The sequence below is a fragment of the Glycine soja genome, chromosome 12, assembly GCF_004193775.1.
Source record: "Glycine soja cultivar W05 chromosome 12, ASM419377v2, whole genome shotgun sequence".
In the NCBI taxonomy this organism is placed as follows: domain Eukaryota; kingdom Viridiplantae; phylum Streptophyta; class Magnoliopsida; order Fabales; family Fabaceae; genus Glycine; species Glycine soja.
Window position 1 is genome coordinate 1,112,600 of NC_041013.1, and position 15,829 is coordinate 1,128,428.

General features: G+C 32.0%; 3 protein-coding genes across 4 annotated transcripts; 1 reads left to right on the forward strand and 2 right to left on the reverse strand.

Annotated features, from left to right (window-relative positions):
* Positions 1-1,681: 1,681 nt before the first annotated feature.
* LOC114379530 (alcohol dehydrogenase-like 5) lies at positions 1,682-4,117 on the reverse strand. Its single transcript, XM_028338210.1, has 7 exons — positions 3,985-4,117; positions 3,479-3,621; positions 3,321-3,358; positions 2,777-3,179; positions 2,442-2,678; positions 2,045-2,203; positions 1,682-1,946 (listed from the first exon to the last, which is right to left on the reverse strand). Exons 4-7 carry the CDS (start codon positions 3,041-3,043, stop codon positions 1,833-1,835), a joined length of 777 nt encoding a protein of 258 aa, XP_028194011.1. The 5' UTR covers positions 3,044-3,179; positions 3,321-3,358; positions 3,479-3,621; positions 3,985-4,117; the 3' UTR covers positions 1,682-1,832.
* Positions 4,118-7,120: 3,003 nt separating this feature from the next.
* Positions 7,121-10,761, forward strand: LOC114380558 (dnAJ-like protein slr0093). Of its 2 annotated transcripts, XM_028339669.1 has the most exons (8): positions 7,121-7,473; positions 8,090-8,167; positions 8,276-8,351; positions 9,166-9,239; positions 9,360-9,430; positions 10,202-10,304; positions 10,373-10,416; positions 10,511-10,761. In XM_028339669.1, exons 1-7 carry the CDS (start codon positions 7,444-7,446, stop codon positions 10,388-10,390), a joined length of 450 nt encoding a protein of 149 aa, XP_028195470.1. In that variant the 5' UTR covers positions 7,121-7,443; the 3' UTR covers positions 10,391-10,416; positions 10,511-10,761. The 2 variants fall into 2 exon arrangements, with proteins under 2 accessions (XP_028195470.1, XP_028195472.1); XM_028339671.1 differs by lacking the exon at positions 10,202-10,304 and having other exon boundaries at positions 7,128-7,473.
* Positions 10,762-12,324: 1,563 nt separating this feature from the next.
* LOC114380554 (putative gamma-glutamylcyclotransferase At3g02910) lies at positions 12,325-13,233 on the reverse strand. Its single transcript, XM_028339665.1, has one exon. The coding sequence runs from the start codon at positions 13,138-13,140 to the stop codon at positions 12,553-12,555; it is 588 nt and encodes a 195-aa protein (XP_028195466.1). The 5' UTR covers positions 13,141-13,233; the 3' UTR covers positions 12,325-12,552.
* Between the last annotated feature and the right edge of the window lie 2,596 nt (positions 13,234-15,829).

The following is a 15,829-nucleotide window of genomic DNA, read 5'->3' on the forward strand; positions in this document are numbered from 1 at the left end:
CTTCACCCTTGTGTAAAAGAGGTGAATGTAATAATTAAAAAAATAAAATACTTGTGTGATTACCCAAAATTTCAAAATATATTGTTGTAATTTATTCTAATAAATAAATATTTGTGCAAATCCTTCGAAAATTATAACCGAAATGGATCACAACTTGAAAGATATAAAGATAAGGCTTGAAACGAAACCCGTCAAAAAAGATAAGGTTTGAAGGCTATATTTAATGACTGGACAAATGTCACGTGATAATCGTGTTTTTTTCTTCTTTTTTAAGTTAGACCCTTTGGCTCTCCTGCTATCAGACTAATTTTCAGTTTGATCTCCTTATTTTACATTATCAAATTCATATTTTTTTCTCACAAATTCAACGTGAGTTGTGAGTTGTGAGTTGTGAGTTGTGAGTTGTCAATCAAATTTTCTATTTTGGAAAGTACTTGCCAGATTACAAAATATAATATTCCAAAAACTACATTCTGTAATTTACAAATAAACACATTTTCCAAAAACCATTGTATTGGATGTTCACGGTGACGTCACAGGTCGTCAGAGAGGAAGAGGGAGAATAGGCAAAGGAGTTAAGTTTTCCCTATTCAGTATTCACAGTGTCGTTTAGTGAGCAATTAGAGAATTCACGATATGATGACGTAAATGGTGAATTAAATTGGGATGAATAACTTCGGGTGGTGCAGATAGGAACCCAATGCAGAAGAAGCTATTTGTCTCGCTGAATTGACAAAAACTTTGTTGGTTGTGGTTTCAAATTGAAACCCAACATGCTAGGGTTTAAGAGGGCTTGCAGCACCCACAAAATGACTTTACCGAGAGGGGGAGTGCCTCTGCCGTGAGCGAGCAAACAAATTTGGGGAAGAAGAATGGGATAAAATACAAGGGGAGTGTCTCAGCGTGAGATTTTGAAAGAAAAAGGTCATTTACGTAATTTGACTTTTGAAAAAGGGAAAGGGAAGTGTACTTGGCAAAAAAAAAGGGGAGTGGATATAACAAAAACTTTTCTTCATAGGTTAGAAAAGTTCAGGTTGACAGAATGGTCCAAACCCGCGTCTACAAAATAATAATTTTTTCGTTAACTTTCTAAAAAAATAAAAAAAAACTCTTTAATAAGTAATGATTTCTCTCAAAATAATTAAATCTAGTCCATAACCAGCAAACAAAATTGAATTTCTTAAGCACGTTAAACATGGTGCACACCAAAAATGTAAACATGTACTGATCCAAGCTAAGAAAGTGAGTATTTTTTGTTTTATATTACTTTTTAACTTTTATTTATATTGTTGCACAATAAATAACAAATAAACTTTAATTAGTACTCCGTCTCTCTTCGAGCTATATTGATGGATATTTAAGAAGAACTCGTCTTACAGGTGAGCATAATCCATTACAATGTTTTAATTTTTAACTCCCCTGTCTCTCTTCAAGTTATGAGGGAAATATTGACTTTCTTCCTGAAATCTATACAAGAATCAAATATACGCCATCTATAAAGCCGTAGACCTAACTCACTTATACTGTATCGTATATACTTTTAGTTGTTGTTTTTAACCAAATCGATCAGATAAAAGGAAAAGGAGAAAATAAATATTTTGCAACCACATTTAAAATATCTTTTTGAACATTTCACGTTCCATTGAACTGAAGTTTATATTTGAAAAGAAGTTATGATGAATTCAGAAACTTACGTGTGCCCACTCGAAATTTACGGGACCACCACCTCATTTATTTTAAATATAAATAAAAGCTCCAGAGAAAATAGAATGAAATAAATAACACTCACACTGAGACACACCATTGGGTTGTTTCACTAGAAACAATTGCTACTATGACATATTGATGACAACTTTGACACAATTGGGTTGTTTTACTAGCTCAAATGCTTTGTTTATATCGGCCAATGTGACTTCATGGGTGAAGAGTTCTTGAAGAGGAAATTCCTGTTAAAGTCCACCATCATCATTATTAGACACTTGAACACCAGGATTAAAAAACATAGACAAGTGAATCCGTTACGATTAAATGTCTAGAGGATAACCTTTTTCTGGCATTTCTCAGCTACAATTGAAAGGTCTGATACGGCTTTTAGCCCTCCAAAAAGAGTACCTTTCAAAGTTCTACCATGCAGAATGGCAAAAAGACCTACTGGCAAAATAGGTTCAGCTCCTACACTAATTACTATTGTTTTCCCTGTTCCCTGTATATACAAAATGCAATGTTAGGAATGCACAAGTCTAGAAGGACAACAGAGAAAAAAAAATGTGCATGGATTAACGGAAATAACAAATCATACGAATCTCAGTTATCAATAATTATCAAATCATAGAAAACAACTCAACTTCTTTGATGATAAAAACTAAAAATATTAACAACTACAATTTGCTGTTAAAAAATAGAAAAGAAAAAAAAAACTTCTTTGATGCTATAAAACTTACAATTTTTGTGGCTTCCAAGGATTCAGTGAGTACAGTGGAAACTCCAGTACACTCAAAGGAATAGTCCACACCCATTCCACCAGTTAGTTCCTTAACCAATTCTGAAGCAGAATTATCAGAATCACCCGGATTTATAAAGTCAGTTATTCCAAAAGCTTCTCCTTTTTCTCTCTTGTTCTCATTTGTGTCAATTCCAATTATCCTACTTGCTCCCTGCAATTTGGCTCCAATTACAGCCTGCAACTCAAGGTAATTCTCATCATGAATCAAATTCCAAAAATTAGAAGAAAAAAAAAACCGACATAAACATACAAGATTATTTTATGCATATATACCCCTAATCCAACAGCACCAAGACCGAAAACAGCTACAGTGGATCCACTTTCAACATTGGCTTCCTTCCAAGCAGCTCCAAAGCCAGTTGAAAAGCCACATGAGATGAAACTGGCATGGGCTCGATCAATGGTTGGATCAACTTTGAGAATATAGTTGGCATCACTAACCATGTACTCTGACCATGTAGCACAACTTGTAATATGGTATATCCTCTCTCCTCGGATGGACATTCTTGAAGTGTTATCTGGCATTAGACCGGTCCACATTACAGGATATTTCAGACACAAATTGGTTTTTTCTGAAACACAGTTCTCACATTCTTAACACTGGCCTAGGAATGTTGGAATTACCACATCCCCTTCTTTCAGATTCTTGACTTGATCACCAACACTCTCTATAACTCTGTCATTAATGCAATACATGAATTTATTAGTAGATATAGATTCCGTTTATGTGACAACAACAAAAAAAAAAGTCTGAGACTCTTGATTATATTTGTACGAAAATGTAAAGATAAAGGTACTATTTGTTGGGATTCATTACCCAACTCCTTCGTGTCCAAGTGCTAGAGGAAACTTGCCCTGCAATTAATTAGTTTATTTGTGGCAATCCATTAGTAGAAGAAAGATAAAGAAAATGGTTTTTTTTTTTATTGAGAAAATAAATTGAGACTCAAAGCATAGGATTGAAAGCATTCTAACATGTGGGAATCCTTCGGTGCTTGAGATATCTGTGTGGCATATACTGGCACAGAGCATCTTAACACGAACTTCGGTTGCTTTTGGTGGGTCTACTTGTATCTCTTCCACCGTTATAGGCTTTCCAATCCCCCAGCATATCGTAGCTACAATAACCAAACCAAAATGCTTACATATAATATAAATGAAGCGGAAAATGAGATGTCTTATCTATTACGGAAAAGTTGCTTAAGAGTATCTTTAATGTTGGATCTTGGGATAGATCTTAAGTTGAACATCTAATTTTTCTCAAAACCAGCAATAAAAGATCCCTTAAAATCTTCATGTTGAAGATCCAGTTCTTGAGAAAGAACTCTATAGATCCTCATAGTTTTTTTTAAAAAAAATGTATTGCTTATCTGATAAATAATAAAATGCGGAGAGAAAAATGATAGGAAAAAAAAAACAGTTGAAATGAAGAAGAACAAAAAAAAAAGTAATAAACATAAAACATGTTTGACGGTTAATACCTTTGCATGTAATAACTTTTGAGGTTTTCGGCATTGTATTGTAGATATAAAGCAGTTTCCTAATCAAAGCATAAATCAGACGTTGAACTGCAAAGCAAAGGAAAGCAATGGTGCTTGCATTTTTCAGGTGCTGCCGTCCTCCCTTTTATAACAAAAGAAAACCTAACTGCAATTTTTATTGTTTTTATAATAAATTTATAATGTAATTAGAACATGTGAGACAAGTCTCTTGATTTATAATGCCCATTATTAACTAATTGCAATTATGATCTCATATTTTTATATCTACACATGTTTTAGAGTATGGAAAGAAGATTCTAAAGTCATAAGAACATTAAATTATGCTCACATAATTGAACATGATAATATTAATAAGCCAACAAATTTGTTTTATTTACTTATGTTGACTCATACTCTTAGCGGCGCCGGCACTAAAACCCGTTTTAACGTTTTATAAATTAATATTCGGAATAATTATAATTATTGGCCAAAAAAAAGCTTTGGTTCCACCAAAAAATTTCTCCCCACTTCTTTGCTGTCATGCCTGTTTGATTTTTTCTATCTTCGATACTGGAATCTTCTTTTATCTAAAAATAATTTTTATTATAAATTACTTTTTTGTTAGCAAATGTTGAATGGTAAAATAGTACATTTTTCATTGTTGTGTTTGATTTTATCTCTCTACGAATCGAATATTCTTTTATCCAAAAATCACTTGTTATTAAAAATCTTTTTTTTTTCAAATATGTTAAAAACACTAATTTAATTAAAATACATTAAGAATATAAAAGGTATTTTCCACTATAATTCAATCATATATCGTGAATATGAAAAAATATTCATTTTTATAATAATTATCTTAAAATCATATCTAAAATATTTTTTATTGGTCGATTATATGAAAATATTTGTATAAAAAAATTGGGAAAATTAAATTTGGAAATACTTTAATATCAAAATACTATTTTTAGTAATTTTAAAAATATTTTTTTATTATAAAACTAAATTGCACTTATAAATTTTTCAAAAAAAAACTATAAAAAATTATAAAGAAGCTTAAAAAAATATTTTTAACTTTGATTTCCTTTAAAATGTTAAACAACAAAAATTAAAGGTTTAACTAATATGCAAGACCTTACAGTTGCGTCTCATTTTTATTTAAGTTTCCATATATAGTTCATAATCTTTTAAAAAAATTCTTTACAATTTTTTTTAATCAAATCCTTAATTGTTAAACCCTCTGTTCCTTTTTAATTTTTGGGTTTTTGTAAAAAATAGTTTGGTGCAAGGCTTTTGGAAAAAATTTGTTTCTACTAATTTATTATTTACAAAATTTAAGATCACATTAATTACATTAATTCACAACCATTTCATTAGAATCAACAAAATTTATTGTATTTTTTTTATACATAAGAACCTTAAAAGACAAATAAAAAGAAAATAATCATACCGTTAACATGGTTAAAAAGAGATATTAAGTAGACACAAATTCAACACTTCAAATTTATACTCAATCAATAATAAATTACAAATGCAAAATAAAAACAAAAATTTGTCATCTTGTACAATAATGAGGGAAAAAAATATTCATGCACAAGATCATCACTGACGAGTTTTTTTTTTCAGCATCCTATCGTGCGGAATATCTACCTTTGATAGTGAATAGAGTTATCAAATGAGTCTGGCCCAATCAGCCCACAAATAAGGCCAGGCTGGACTCTGAAAAATACAGTCCAAAATGAGACTTTTTCGACTAGGCCACTTAGTCCAGAGGATTAATTGGGCCCAGGCCTGGGTAGGGTTTCAGGCTAGGGGTGTGTAAAGAAATGGTTCGAATTGAATCGGATGGTAATTAAACCTAAATTGAATTGATTTTTTTTTTGAATTAGTTCAAAAAAATGAGTGCACTATTTTATAAAACCACTTCTTTAACCAAATTATTTTTACAAAATCAATCCAGTTAACCGAATTGATTTTCATTTAAATATTTTTTTTTTGAAAGAAATAGTTCAAAAACTAATTTGAAAATCAATTCAAAACTGATTCGACTCTTATAATCAATTTAAAATTGGTCAAAAACTAGTTCAGTTTAAAATCAATTTTTTAAAATTCGATATTAAACTAATTTCTAAATCAGTTTGACTAATTGGATATAAAATTGAATTAGTTAAAACAATTCAAAACTAGTTCAGTTTGATTTTTTTATGGAACTAGTTTTTGCACACCATTGAGCACTACTAATGTAAAAAAAGAAATAGTGAATCAAATATGGTATCGTGAAACTTAGCCTTTCTTTCAATTCATTTGTTTTTTATACTTTTGTGATCCTTGATGTGATGGCCCTAATTCATTCCTTTTACTTTTGTGTGTTGGGGGTGATTACACAATGCACCCAATTTATTGCTAGGTGCACCCTTAAAAATTTTATATTTCCTTTTTTACCCTTTCTTCATAAGCAAACCCTACTTGCCTCTCCCCCAAACCTCCATGACCACTGTGCCTAACTACCCAACACTGCTACCTCACCCAAACACTACCACCCAACTCCGCCTCCACCCCACACGGTCACCCACCATCGCCACACCCAAAAAGAAAATATTTCATCCATCATTCATTAAATTTTTTTGCTTAAATAATTTTTTGGTCCTTATAAAATACTCTCTTTAGTTCTTATTATAAGTCACTTACCAACTAAAGTCTGACAACTATTAATCAATGATTGATTCTTAATGATCGATAAAGTAAGTTGTTTATGGAATAAAAAATAAAAGATATTTTAATAATAGGAATCAAGGATGCAAATGCAACATTTAAGGATTGATTTAGTGATTTTCTAGATGACTAATTGTGGCCCAACATAAATAAATCTAAGGTGGTCTGCAACTCTAATTAATTTGCAAGAAGCGTGAACTAAAATTTGAATATAAGATGACCTACAACTTGATTTATATTTACTCAGATCTTAAAATAAGTAAAAACAAATAAATTGTGTAGGTTGATAAGTTTATGTTATTAAAATTATGTCCAAAATATCCTATGTTTAATTGAAAATTTATTTTCAATTATTCTATTTTATTTTTTATATCAGATTTCCATTTCCTTGAGAATTTTACCATGGTGAACATGTGCGACGCATAACATTAGAAAGAGTCATACCAAAAGGAAAAAATACAGAAAAGGGAAAAAAAATCCCTAAACGCCATCCGAATTTCCCAATTGTGGCATAGGAATGTCCTCCTGTTTTGTCTTTCACCACACAATTTCCCAATTCTAATTTTGTTTTCTCTCACACACACACTCCTTCCAATCTCCAACTAAATACTATTCTTCAATTTGAAGCGTGTCTGTAGTTGGTTGAAGCACTGTGGTATTGTTCTGGTTTTGGTCTCCGAGGTTTGTATCGGAATCCGATGTATTATGCAAAAGAAGCTGCGCATGTCGACCCCATTTTCGTAGCACATGGCTGCCGCTGATAACACCAACCCAAAGGTATTACAAGTAATCTCGGATTTTCAATCTTCCTCTCATGTGATTACTCTATTTGATTGCTTGGGAATTTTTTAGACTTAATTTTTACCCGAATTCATTGCGATTATTGAAGTTGACATTTTTATTTGAATCCAATTATCTCTTCTTCTTTTTCCTACCCCACCCTTTCCTGCATTCTTTTCTGCTGAGTAAATCATAACCCTTTGGGACTGGGTAAAAGGAATGTCATGTATTTGAGTAGAATGTAGTTGGAGTTGAGAGGAAGACAAAATATTGAATAAAATTGCTGAAGTGAGTAATTTAAGTGTCTGGCAGATTGCAGTAGTAGGTTTATCTGTTAATTTGATTAGTTGATACTGCTTTGGAGAATTTTCTGAATCCTATCTCTGATATTGTTCAACACACTCTTTCTGCAACTAGAGATGGTTTGATTTTGTTTGCTATCTTGAAACTGAAAAACTCTGCAACTTTCCTATTGGCGCTTGAAACTATCTTACTCTGACTATGCCATCATCACTGCATGTAGTAAAAATGTTAATTGATGAGCAGGAAATGTCTGTGACTCTTTGCTGTTGTTTTCGTGTGCTCATGATGGGTCTTTTTACTCTATTTCAAGGATTATTACAAAGTGCTGGAGGTTGAATATGATGCAACCGATGAAAATATCAAATTAAATTACCGAAGACTCGCGTTGGTTGGTAACCTACCTTTTTATTAGTAGCACAATTTTTCAAACTGGAAATTTTCTTTTCTACAAGTTTGATTTACTACCGTGTACACATTGGTTCTATACATTTGATAGAAATGGCATCCTGACAAGCACGGAGGTGATAGTGCTGTTACTGCAAAATTTCAAGAGATTATTGAAGCTTACAATGGTAAAAAAATTCCATACTTTTGCTTTTTTCTTGTAAGCACATAATTTAACAAGCTGCATTCTTCTGTCTTCCTCCAACTTCCTTATCATTAGAATTCCTGAAAATGGAATGTTCTTTTCTATCTTCAACACAATCACAATATACAAATGGTTATAGTAAAAGGACAAGTGTTAGTAAGCACAAAGATTGTGGTCCTTCATTAGTTTGGATATGAACTTTCACCTTGTTGTCAAGCTTTCTGCTTCTCAGTTCTACTTGTTCTGATACTTCTTAAATACTTCATTTCATTAGTTATACACTTCTGTATCCAGATGCCAACGTAACTTTGTAAGCATGTGAACTTGATTGCACTCCTTGTGGTGACGGGAAAGTTTAGAAGATTGAACATGATGATAACAAAATTCAATTCCAAAAAAAAATTGAGGAAAACCCAAGTAATATATAATATGTTATATATACTTAAATCTGTATACCATTAACATACAATAAATGATAATGAGTTTTTATATGTATGATAAATCAACTATCAACTAGTTAAATTTAGGAAAATATACTTACAGGATTGTCGACTTGCCTACTTGAGCATTGCTGGCAAACTCAAAATTGATTCTGTAATGGAAATTACTTTAAACTTTATAAATAGGTCTGTAAGTGGTACTTCTTGTGGATTATTTTACTCCTTAGCACCACAAGGTTTGACCTAGAGCTGTGTTTCTCCTGCATATGGTTATGATTTAGAAAACAGTTAGCTGCTGCTTGTAAATGATTATAATGATTTTCTTGTTGACCATTGTCTTTCTTTGTTATGTAACAGTATTAAGTGATCCTGCCAAGCGTTTGGACTATGATTTAACTGGGATATGTGAGATTGAAAAATATAGCTTGCAGGTATGCAGCGTAAATCTCAATTAATGTTTGTTATCATTTAATTAGATTTGCTATTGATCTATCATCTTGGTTGATAACTCCTGTACTTGCCTTTGGTGGGCTTTTCCCTTTGTAACACAGGAATATCTTGCCAGATTTAAAAGCATGATTCTTACCTGCAATGGACTTGGTATCAATCAGACAGACAGATGGTATTTATTTTGATTTTTTTTTCCTGTCTTTCTGTGCACTGTTGTTCAATGGCAGAGGTGGGATTCACCTGCTATAAAGTCTTGAATGTAACCATCTATAATGTCTTGAATGTAACCATAACAAATCCTGTCGATCTATGAGGAATTTCAAAATGAACAGGACTAAAATCTGTTTCTAGTGAAAACTTGCATTACCGTATAGAGAACTATATAATTGGTTCTTTCCACGCAACCACTTGAACTTTATTTTCTCTAAAGCCCAACATTTACTTCAAGGGCTCTAAAGTCAAAACTATATTTTGGATGTCAATAAAGGTTTTAGCCATTATGTGGGGGAATGTGTTGTGTTATTTTTAAGTGAGCTAACACAATTAACTAAAAACTGGCATAGGATGCAACTCGACGTAGATGTGCTCAAGGAGTATGATAATTTTGGTCGCCACAGCTTTGATGTGATACTTTGTAATCAATCTCAGATCCGAACCACCTTGAACAGTTGAACAACAGATTTAATATTGTAACAAGTATTTCTACGTAGTGCTTTGAATATTTAATAACATTTGGAGAATTTAGGAGACACTGGTCTTCTGTTGGATTCTTTCATTCCATTATGTCTTAAGGCCAAAACACTTTGAAACCCAAGCTTCTGTTTTTTTACTTCTGGTCTTCCTATATTTCCTAACCTAAGTAATAAACCCAAAATCCCTCATGATTTATTGATAAGCCTTGAAAACATCAATTCATTGATATTGGATTACTTTTTTGCATAAGCTGTTCACCGCCTCGAAAAGCCTTAATTTCGGCCCTTGACTGCCTCTCTCGAGATCCCCAACTGAACATCTATTTTTGTAAATGGATCTGCGGTATATCTGATGTAAGTTTTATTTCTTATTCAACTCTAATCTTACCTAACCAAAATTTAAATCTTGTGCTATAATGCAGGTCACAACAATTGATTGAAAATTTTGAGTCCCTAGATAAATAAGGTTTGTCCTTTACTCTCTTTCAATTTATATTCCCTTGATTTTGATCTCTGCACTAGTATGCCATTATAAATTAATCGACAAACATTTCTTACAGGCATCTAAATCTCAATTTTGGCCAGTGGAGAGTGATGAATAAGGACATCTAAGCGTGTCTTTTTCCTTTAACATGCTCTTAAATTCCACCCCACTCGATTTCAATGAGATTTGAAACCTCCATAATTGACCATGCAACCTGGTCTGATTGAATCATACATACTGTAACATTATGCTACTCCAATGTGTACGTTTAGAATGATCTGTTGTGATAAACCTTTAAGTCCTTGTACAAGTTTTCTTTCATGCATCTTCCCTCTTAGTTTGTTGACTAGTGGGTTTTACCTGTATATTTAATCAATTAATCCACTTACCAGGCTCTAATAATTGAATTGGTATAGTCAGGTTCAGAATTCTGAACACGTGCCCATACTAAACACTAGCGTTTGACCTTGAATGGTTGAATGCTCTTCTTATGGCCAGCAATAATACCAGTAAACAAAAGCGACTATTAAATATTTATACAAAGATAACGACATTCAACCTTGAAAAATGTAACCCATAATATTAAAATAAGTTTCTGATTGGAGGTTCTTCACTTACAATAGCCCTTTTTTTTCATCTTATTGGGTGCCATTGTCACTATGTTGTCCGCTCCTACTACGATGCATGGATACTGGAAAAAAAATGCTGCCTGGTGCGTAGGACCCTTTAACCTTTGCTGTATCGTGTTGTATTACAGCACGCGTGTTGTTAATTGCGTTGGATCCATATTGTGTATGATCACATCACAAGTATAGTACTTTTGTTTCTTTTATTAAGTCCACAGTTTGAAAACTACATTAATAAATGACAATCTCCTCCGGTTTTACTAGCCCACCGCAAATTTTTTTAAAAGAAAAAATATCGGCCAAATTTGCTCAATAATTGAGGCTTGCTGTTGTCATGCTCATGCACAATTGTTTAAGAGTACTAGTTAAAATAATAAATAGGTGAGTATTTATCGTTGTAGTTATTGATTGCTTAGTCAAGATTCCATTGAAATCAATGATACCATATTTATATTTACCGAATAAACAATTTAATTTTAAAACAATAAAATATTGAGATTGGGGGATTCACTAACTCAATAATTGCCAAAGTTTTTTATTATTATTATTGGACTGCTAGTTTATTTGTATTACTCAATCTTACCATCTTCATTTTTTTAATCCTTCGGTTCATCAAACGATAAAAATCTTAATTAATTTAAAATTCAATCAAAATGAAATTAAAGTCTAATTAAAAATTATTTTAATTAATGATTAAACTTGAGTATTACCTAAAAAAATTGACCTTAACTTTAATCCATTAATCATTTATATTCAATTACTTGGTTCATTATCATGTTCATTTGTTATTATATAAATTAATTATAAATCAATTTTATAAAAGAGAATCTGCTTTTGGAAGGGTACTGTATAAAATAAGAGGTTAAAAATATTCGCCACATCTTTCAAAACCAATTCAAAAGGCGACGAAAAAAGATCTTACATAGAAGGGAAAAGCCGAAAAAGAAGACAAAATACAAAATATATAGTATACAATATACGTATAACAAGTAATCAATTAACGCTGATACTTGTAGAAAAAGGATGAAGTAGATTGACGATACTTTTTTTTTAATTTTAAAATCTTTAATTAATATCAGTTCCTTTAGATCACCTCAATAAAGCTGGTACATGGAACTAGTCTTAAAAACCTTCAGGTTTCTTGAGAAAAATCGCTTAGATGTTGAAAATTAGGAGTATATTCTCAAAAGTTTCTCCATATAGAAAGTTAGTTGTACATAAATTCCTCTCTGTTCCACTCAAAACTTTCAAAAGACATATTAAGTACCCTCTCTTAAAATATAAAATTAATTTCAAACTTTGACCAAAAAAATAAAAATAGCAAGGTTTGTTTTTTCACGTCGTACAGAACTAAACAAAAGAGTAAGAGACAGAGATCCTGGTGATCATGAATTGGTCTTGGCAAAATACAAAGTAGTGCATAACATAAGCTAAGAAGAAAAAAAGGGCAGGAAGCAGGAATGGATTGGAGTAACCTAATTAACGAGAAAGGCTAATTAGAGGAAAGGAAGAAGCGAATGTGATCCAGGAAGGTCAAATGCTGAGGCCTATCCTTGCGCTTCACATAACCAATTGTCTCTTTCTGCGAATAACACCTCAACCCACGCTTCCCGTTTTTCTTCCACAGCTCCATCGCGTAGTTCCCATGCGCATAATACGCCTCGGCGCACGTTAGCCCCGCCGCCGCCTCCTCCTCCCCATCAAACCCGTCGTCGTCCTCTTCCTCGGCCGCAGGAACCACCTTGATCGGGAGACGCTCGTAGTGGGCGCGTGAGGTTCCCTCGAGCTCGTCCATGCGCTCGAGGCCGCGCGTGGAGACCGAGTAAAGCTCCCCATGGACCCCATGACCCGACCCGGGAATGTTGAGGAGGAAGGGGACCTTGTAGGGCCCACAGACTAGAGGATATTTGGCGGCGGTGCGGTAGGTTCCGACGAAGGAGGCGTCGCCGGAGCGAATTAGGTCTTGGAGAAGGGGGTGGTTGGAGAAGCCTCGCTTCAGGGTTCCGTAGGTGAATATTAGCGTTGTTCTTCCCTCTCCGACGCCGTTACCGTTACCGTTAACCTCTCTCTCGGCTACCATATTTTCAGGGTAGGGCGTTGGGCATGGAATCACAAATATTTTGAGAGAAGATTTAATGGCTCTGTTAGTGGAAGAACCAAAAATGCTGAACGACTTTCCCTTTTTATAGCGCCAAAACGTAGATGATTTTTTTTTTCTTTTCGCTTTTTCAATTTATCTTTTGAGTTTGGATTTTTTATACCCATATATTATATCTTATTTTCTTTTTTATCAAATCATATTACTTATTATATTTACATTTATTTATTTTTTCGGTGCCAAATAGTATAGAGTTTTCTATGTATCTTTATTCTTTTTTTTATATTTTATTGTGGTACCTTTTAAATAAAGGTTTCCTTTTTAAATCTTCAAGAGAGAATAAAAATAATCCTTTTGGGGGAGTCATAACGTAAGTCATGGCTAATACGCACCCTGAATTTTGATCTCTGCCGTGAAATAAAACGTGATCCGTCTAGACTCAAAAGCATGGTTCATATGAATTATAATTAAAGTTACAGTATGGTTTTCCCTATTTAAAATTCGAAAAGTTTGGCGACATTAAACACTTGAAGAAGGAAAAAAGAGAGAGAGAGAAAACTGATAAGTGTAGTTATATATGGGATTTGATAAAGGATATAATATGATAAGAAAAATAAAATAAAAAGATATAATAAGTATTAATAGAGTATAAGTTTAATTACTTAATACGATTCTTCAAAATTTACTCCAGATCAGATAAATTAAAGGTTTAACTACTTGTATGATTCTTACCTGCATAATTTTTAAATATAAGTTTTAATACATATTTTTTTAACTCGTTTTAGTTCTTAAGATTTTGAACTACAAATAGAGATTAAAATGAATTCGAAAAAAAGTATGTATAGAAACTAAAACAAATAGTATCTAAACATAAGAACTAAGATGTAAATATCATGCAAGTGGAAGGATCGAATGAACAGTTAAACTTAAATTAAAGTTAGAATAATAAATTAACTAAAAGAGAAGAAAAAAATGATCAACACTAATGGAAAACATTCAAAATTTTTAATCGAAAATCTTAGCAAGCATCGATTGTTTGACTTTAACCCATGTAGCATTAACCAACAAAAAAGAACTATTTTTTCACGATAAGATGAATAAAGATTAAAGTTCTATTAGTAATGTAATAAAAAAAAAGTTTCTGTTAGTAAAAAAAAAATTGTTCACATTAAATGTTAAACTATATTTTGAAAAAGATTGTTTCTAAAAGAGAATATTACGAAGAAAAACATAAAAACATGTAGTTTGAGTTTAAGCTTGACTAAGATATATATAATTTAAAACTGATGTCTTTTAGACAGTGTTTTTACTGATGCATTAGACAAAATCAAAAGAAAGAATGAATAAAGTATGCAGTATGGTATTTGTGATGACTTCAAATTACTTTACATTTGGTTTTGGTCTGGGTACTACACCGTACCCAAAAATCGAAAGCATAATGATGAAAAAGAGAAAAGGAATCCCGTAGGCGTAGCGAATTACACAAGAACCATACACGTGTGACTCAATGAGGGACCATCCGTACTTGTACTTTTCCGCATGTACCATATACGCCAAAATGCACTCCTCCCTAGGATGCCAATTTGCCATACATGGATGATATTGTATATTGGATTCTGTACTTTACTTTGCACTTTGGCATCAATTGCCATGCTAACACGGCACACGGCACATACACGGAAGGTTGCTTTGTCAGTGTCCGCACTTGGCACATCATTACAATACAATTCTTTTTTTCTTTCATAAGTTAATGGTTAATTTAAACTTAAAACAATATTTTTTTAATAAATAGATATGATTTATTTTTAAATTAAGTAGAAAATATATTTTTTTTAAAATAAAAACACTGCCTAGACAAACATGTTAAAAAAAATTACTTATTTTATTAAAATAAATGTTTTCTAAGAAATAAATTTAAATAAACTCACTCATTACTACAAAGTACAAAATTACTTTTTATCCCTTGTACAAAATTTTCTTTATAATTAAAATGGGACCTTTCATCCTTTTTCATCTTTAGGAGTGTATTATTTATACTCCATATAAAGAGAATGCTTTTAAAATGCGAGTATAAAAAATAAAGAGTAAAAAAAATATGGAATTAATATGAGAAAAAGATCTCTTGATTTTCATGAAAAAAATGGTGTCCATTGATGTTATGTATAGATTAGATTGAAGAAATATTGCATGTACTAAGTAATATATATCAACACATATAATGCATACTATAATTTCAAATAATGTTTACATTTTTTAAATATATCTTCAAAATGGAATTTAAGTAAGAGTTTAGTAACTCAACACTCTTCAATATCAAAACCAATCATCCGGAAAGGGCTGTAATTGTAGCACGTACTTTTACCAATTCCATGCTGAGCCTCCATATATTAAATTATTACAATAATCGTATATTTGAAGTTGAAACACATTAGCAACAAGGTAAGCAGTAATTGTTGCTAACCTACCTTGTTGCACATTAGAGTTTAGTTCTGCTTTGCTTTATTTTTTCTACTGTATAAAAAAAAACACATTAGCAACAAGGGAAAATGTGGAAACAATCTTTCTAGCTTGAGAGTAAAGATGAATATCTATGCCGACAAGAACACGCTATAGTACTTTTGCTATAAAATATTTTCTATTTAACAGATTTTATTTCCTCAGCATATATTCA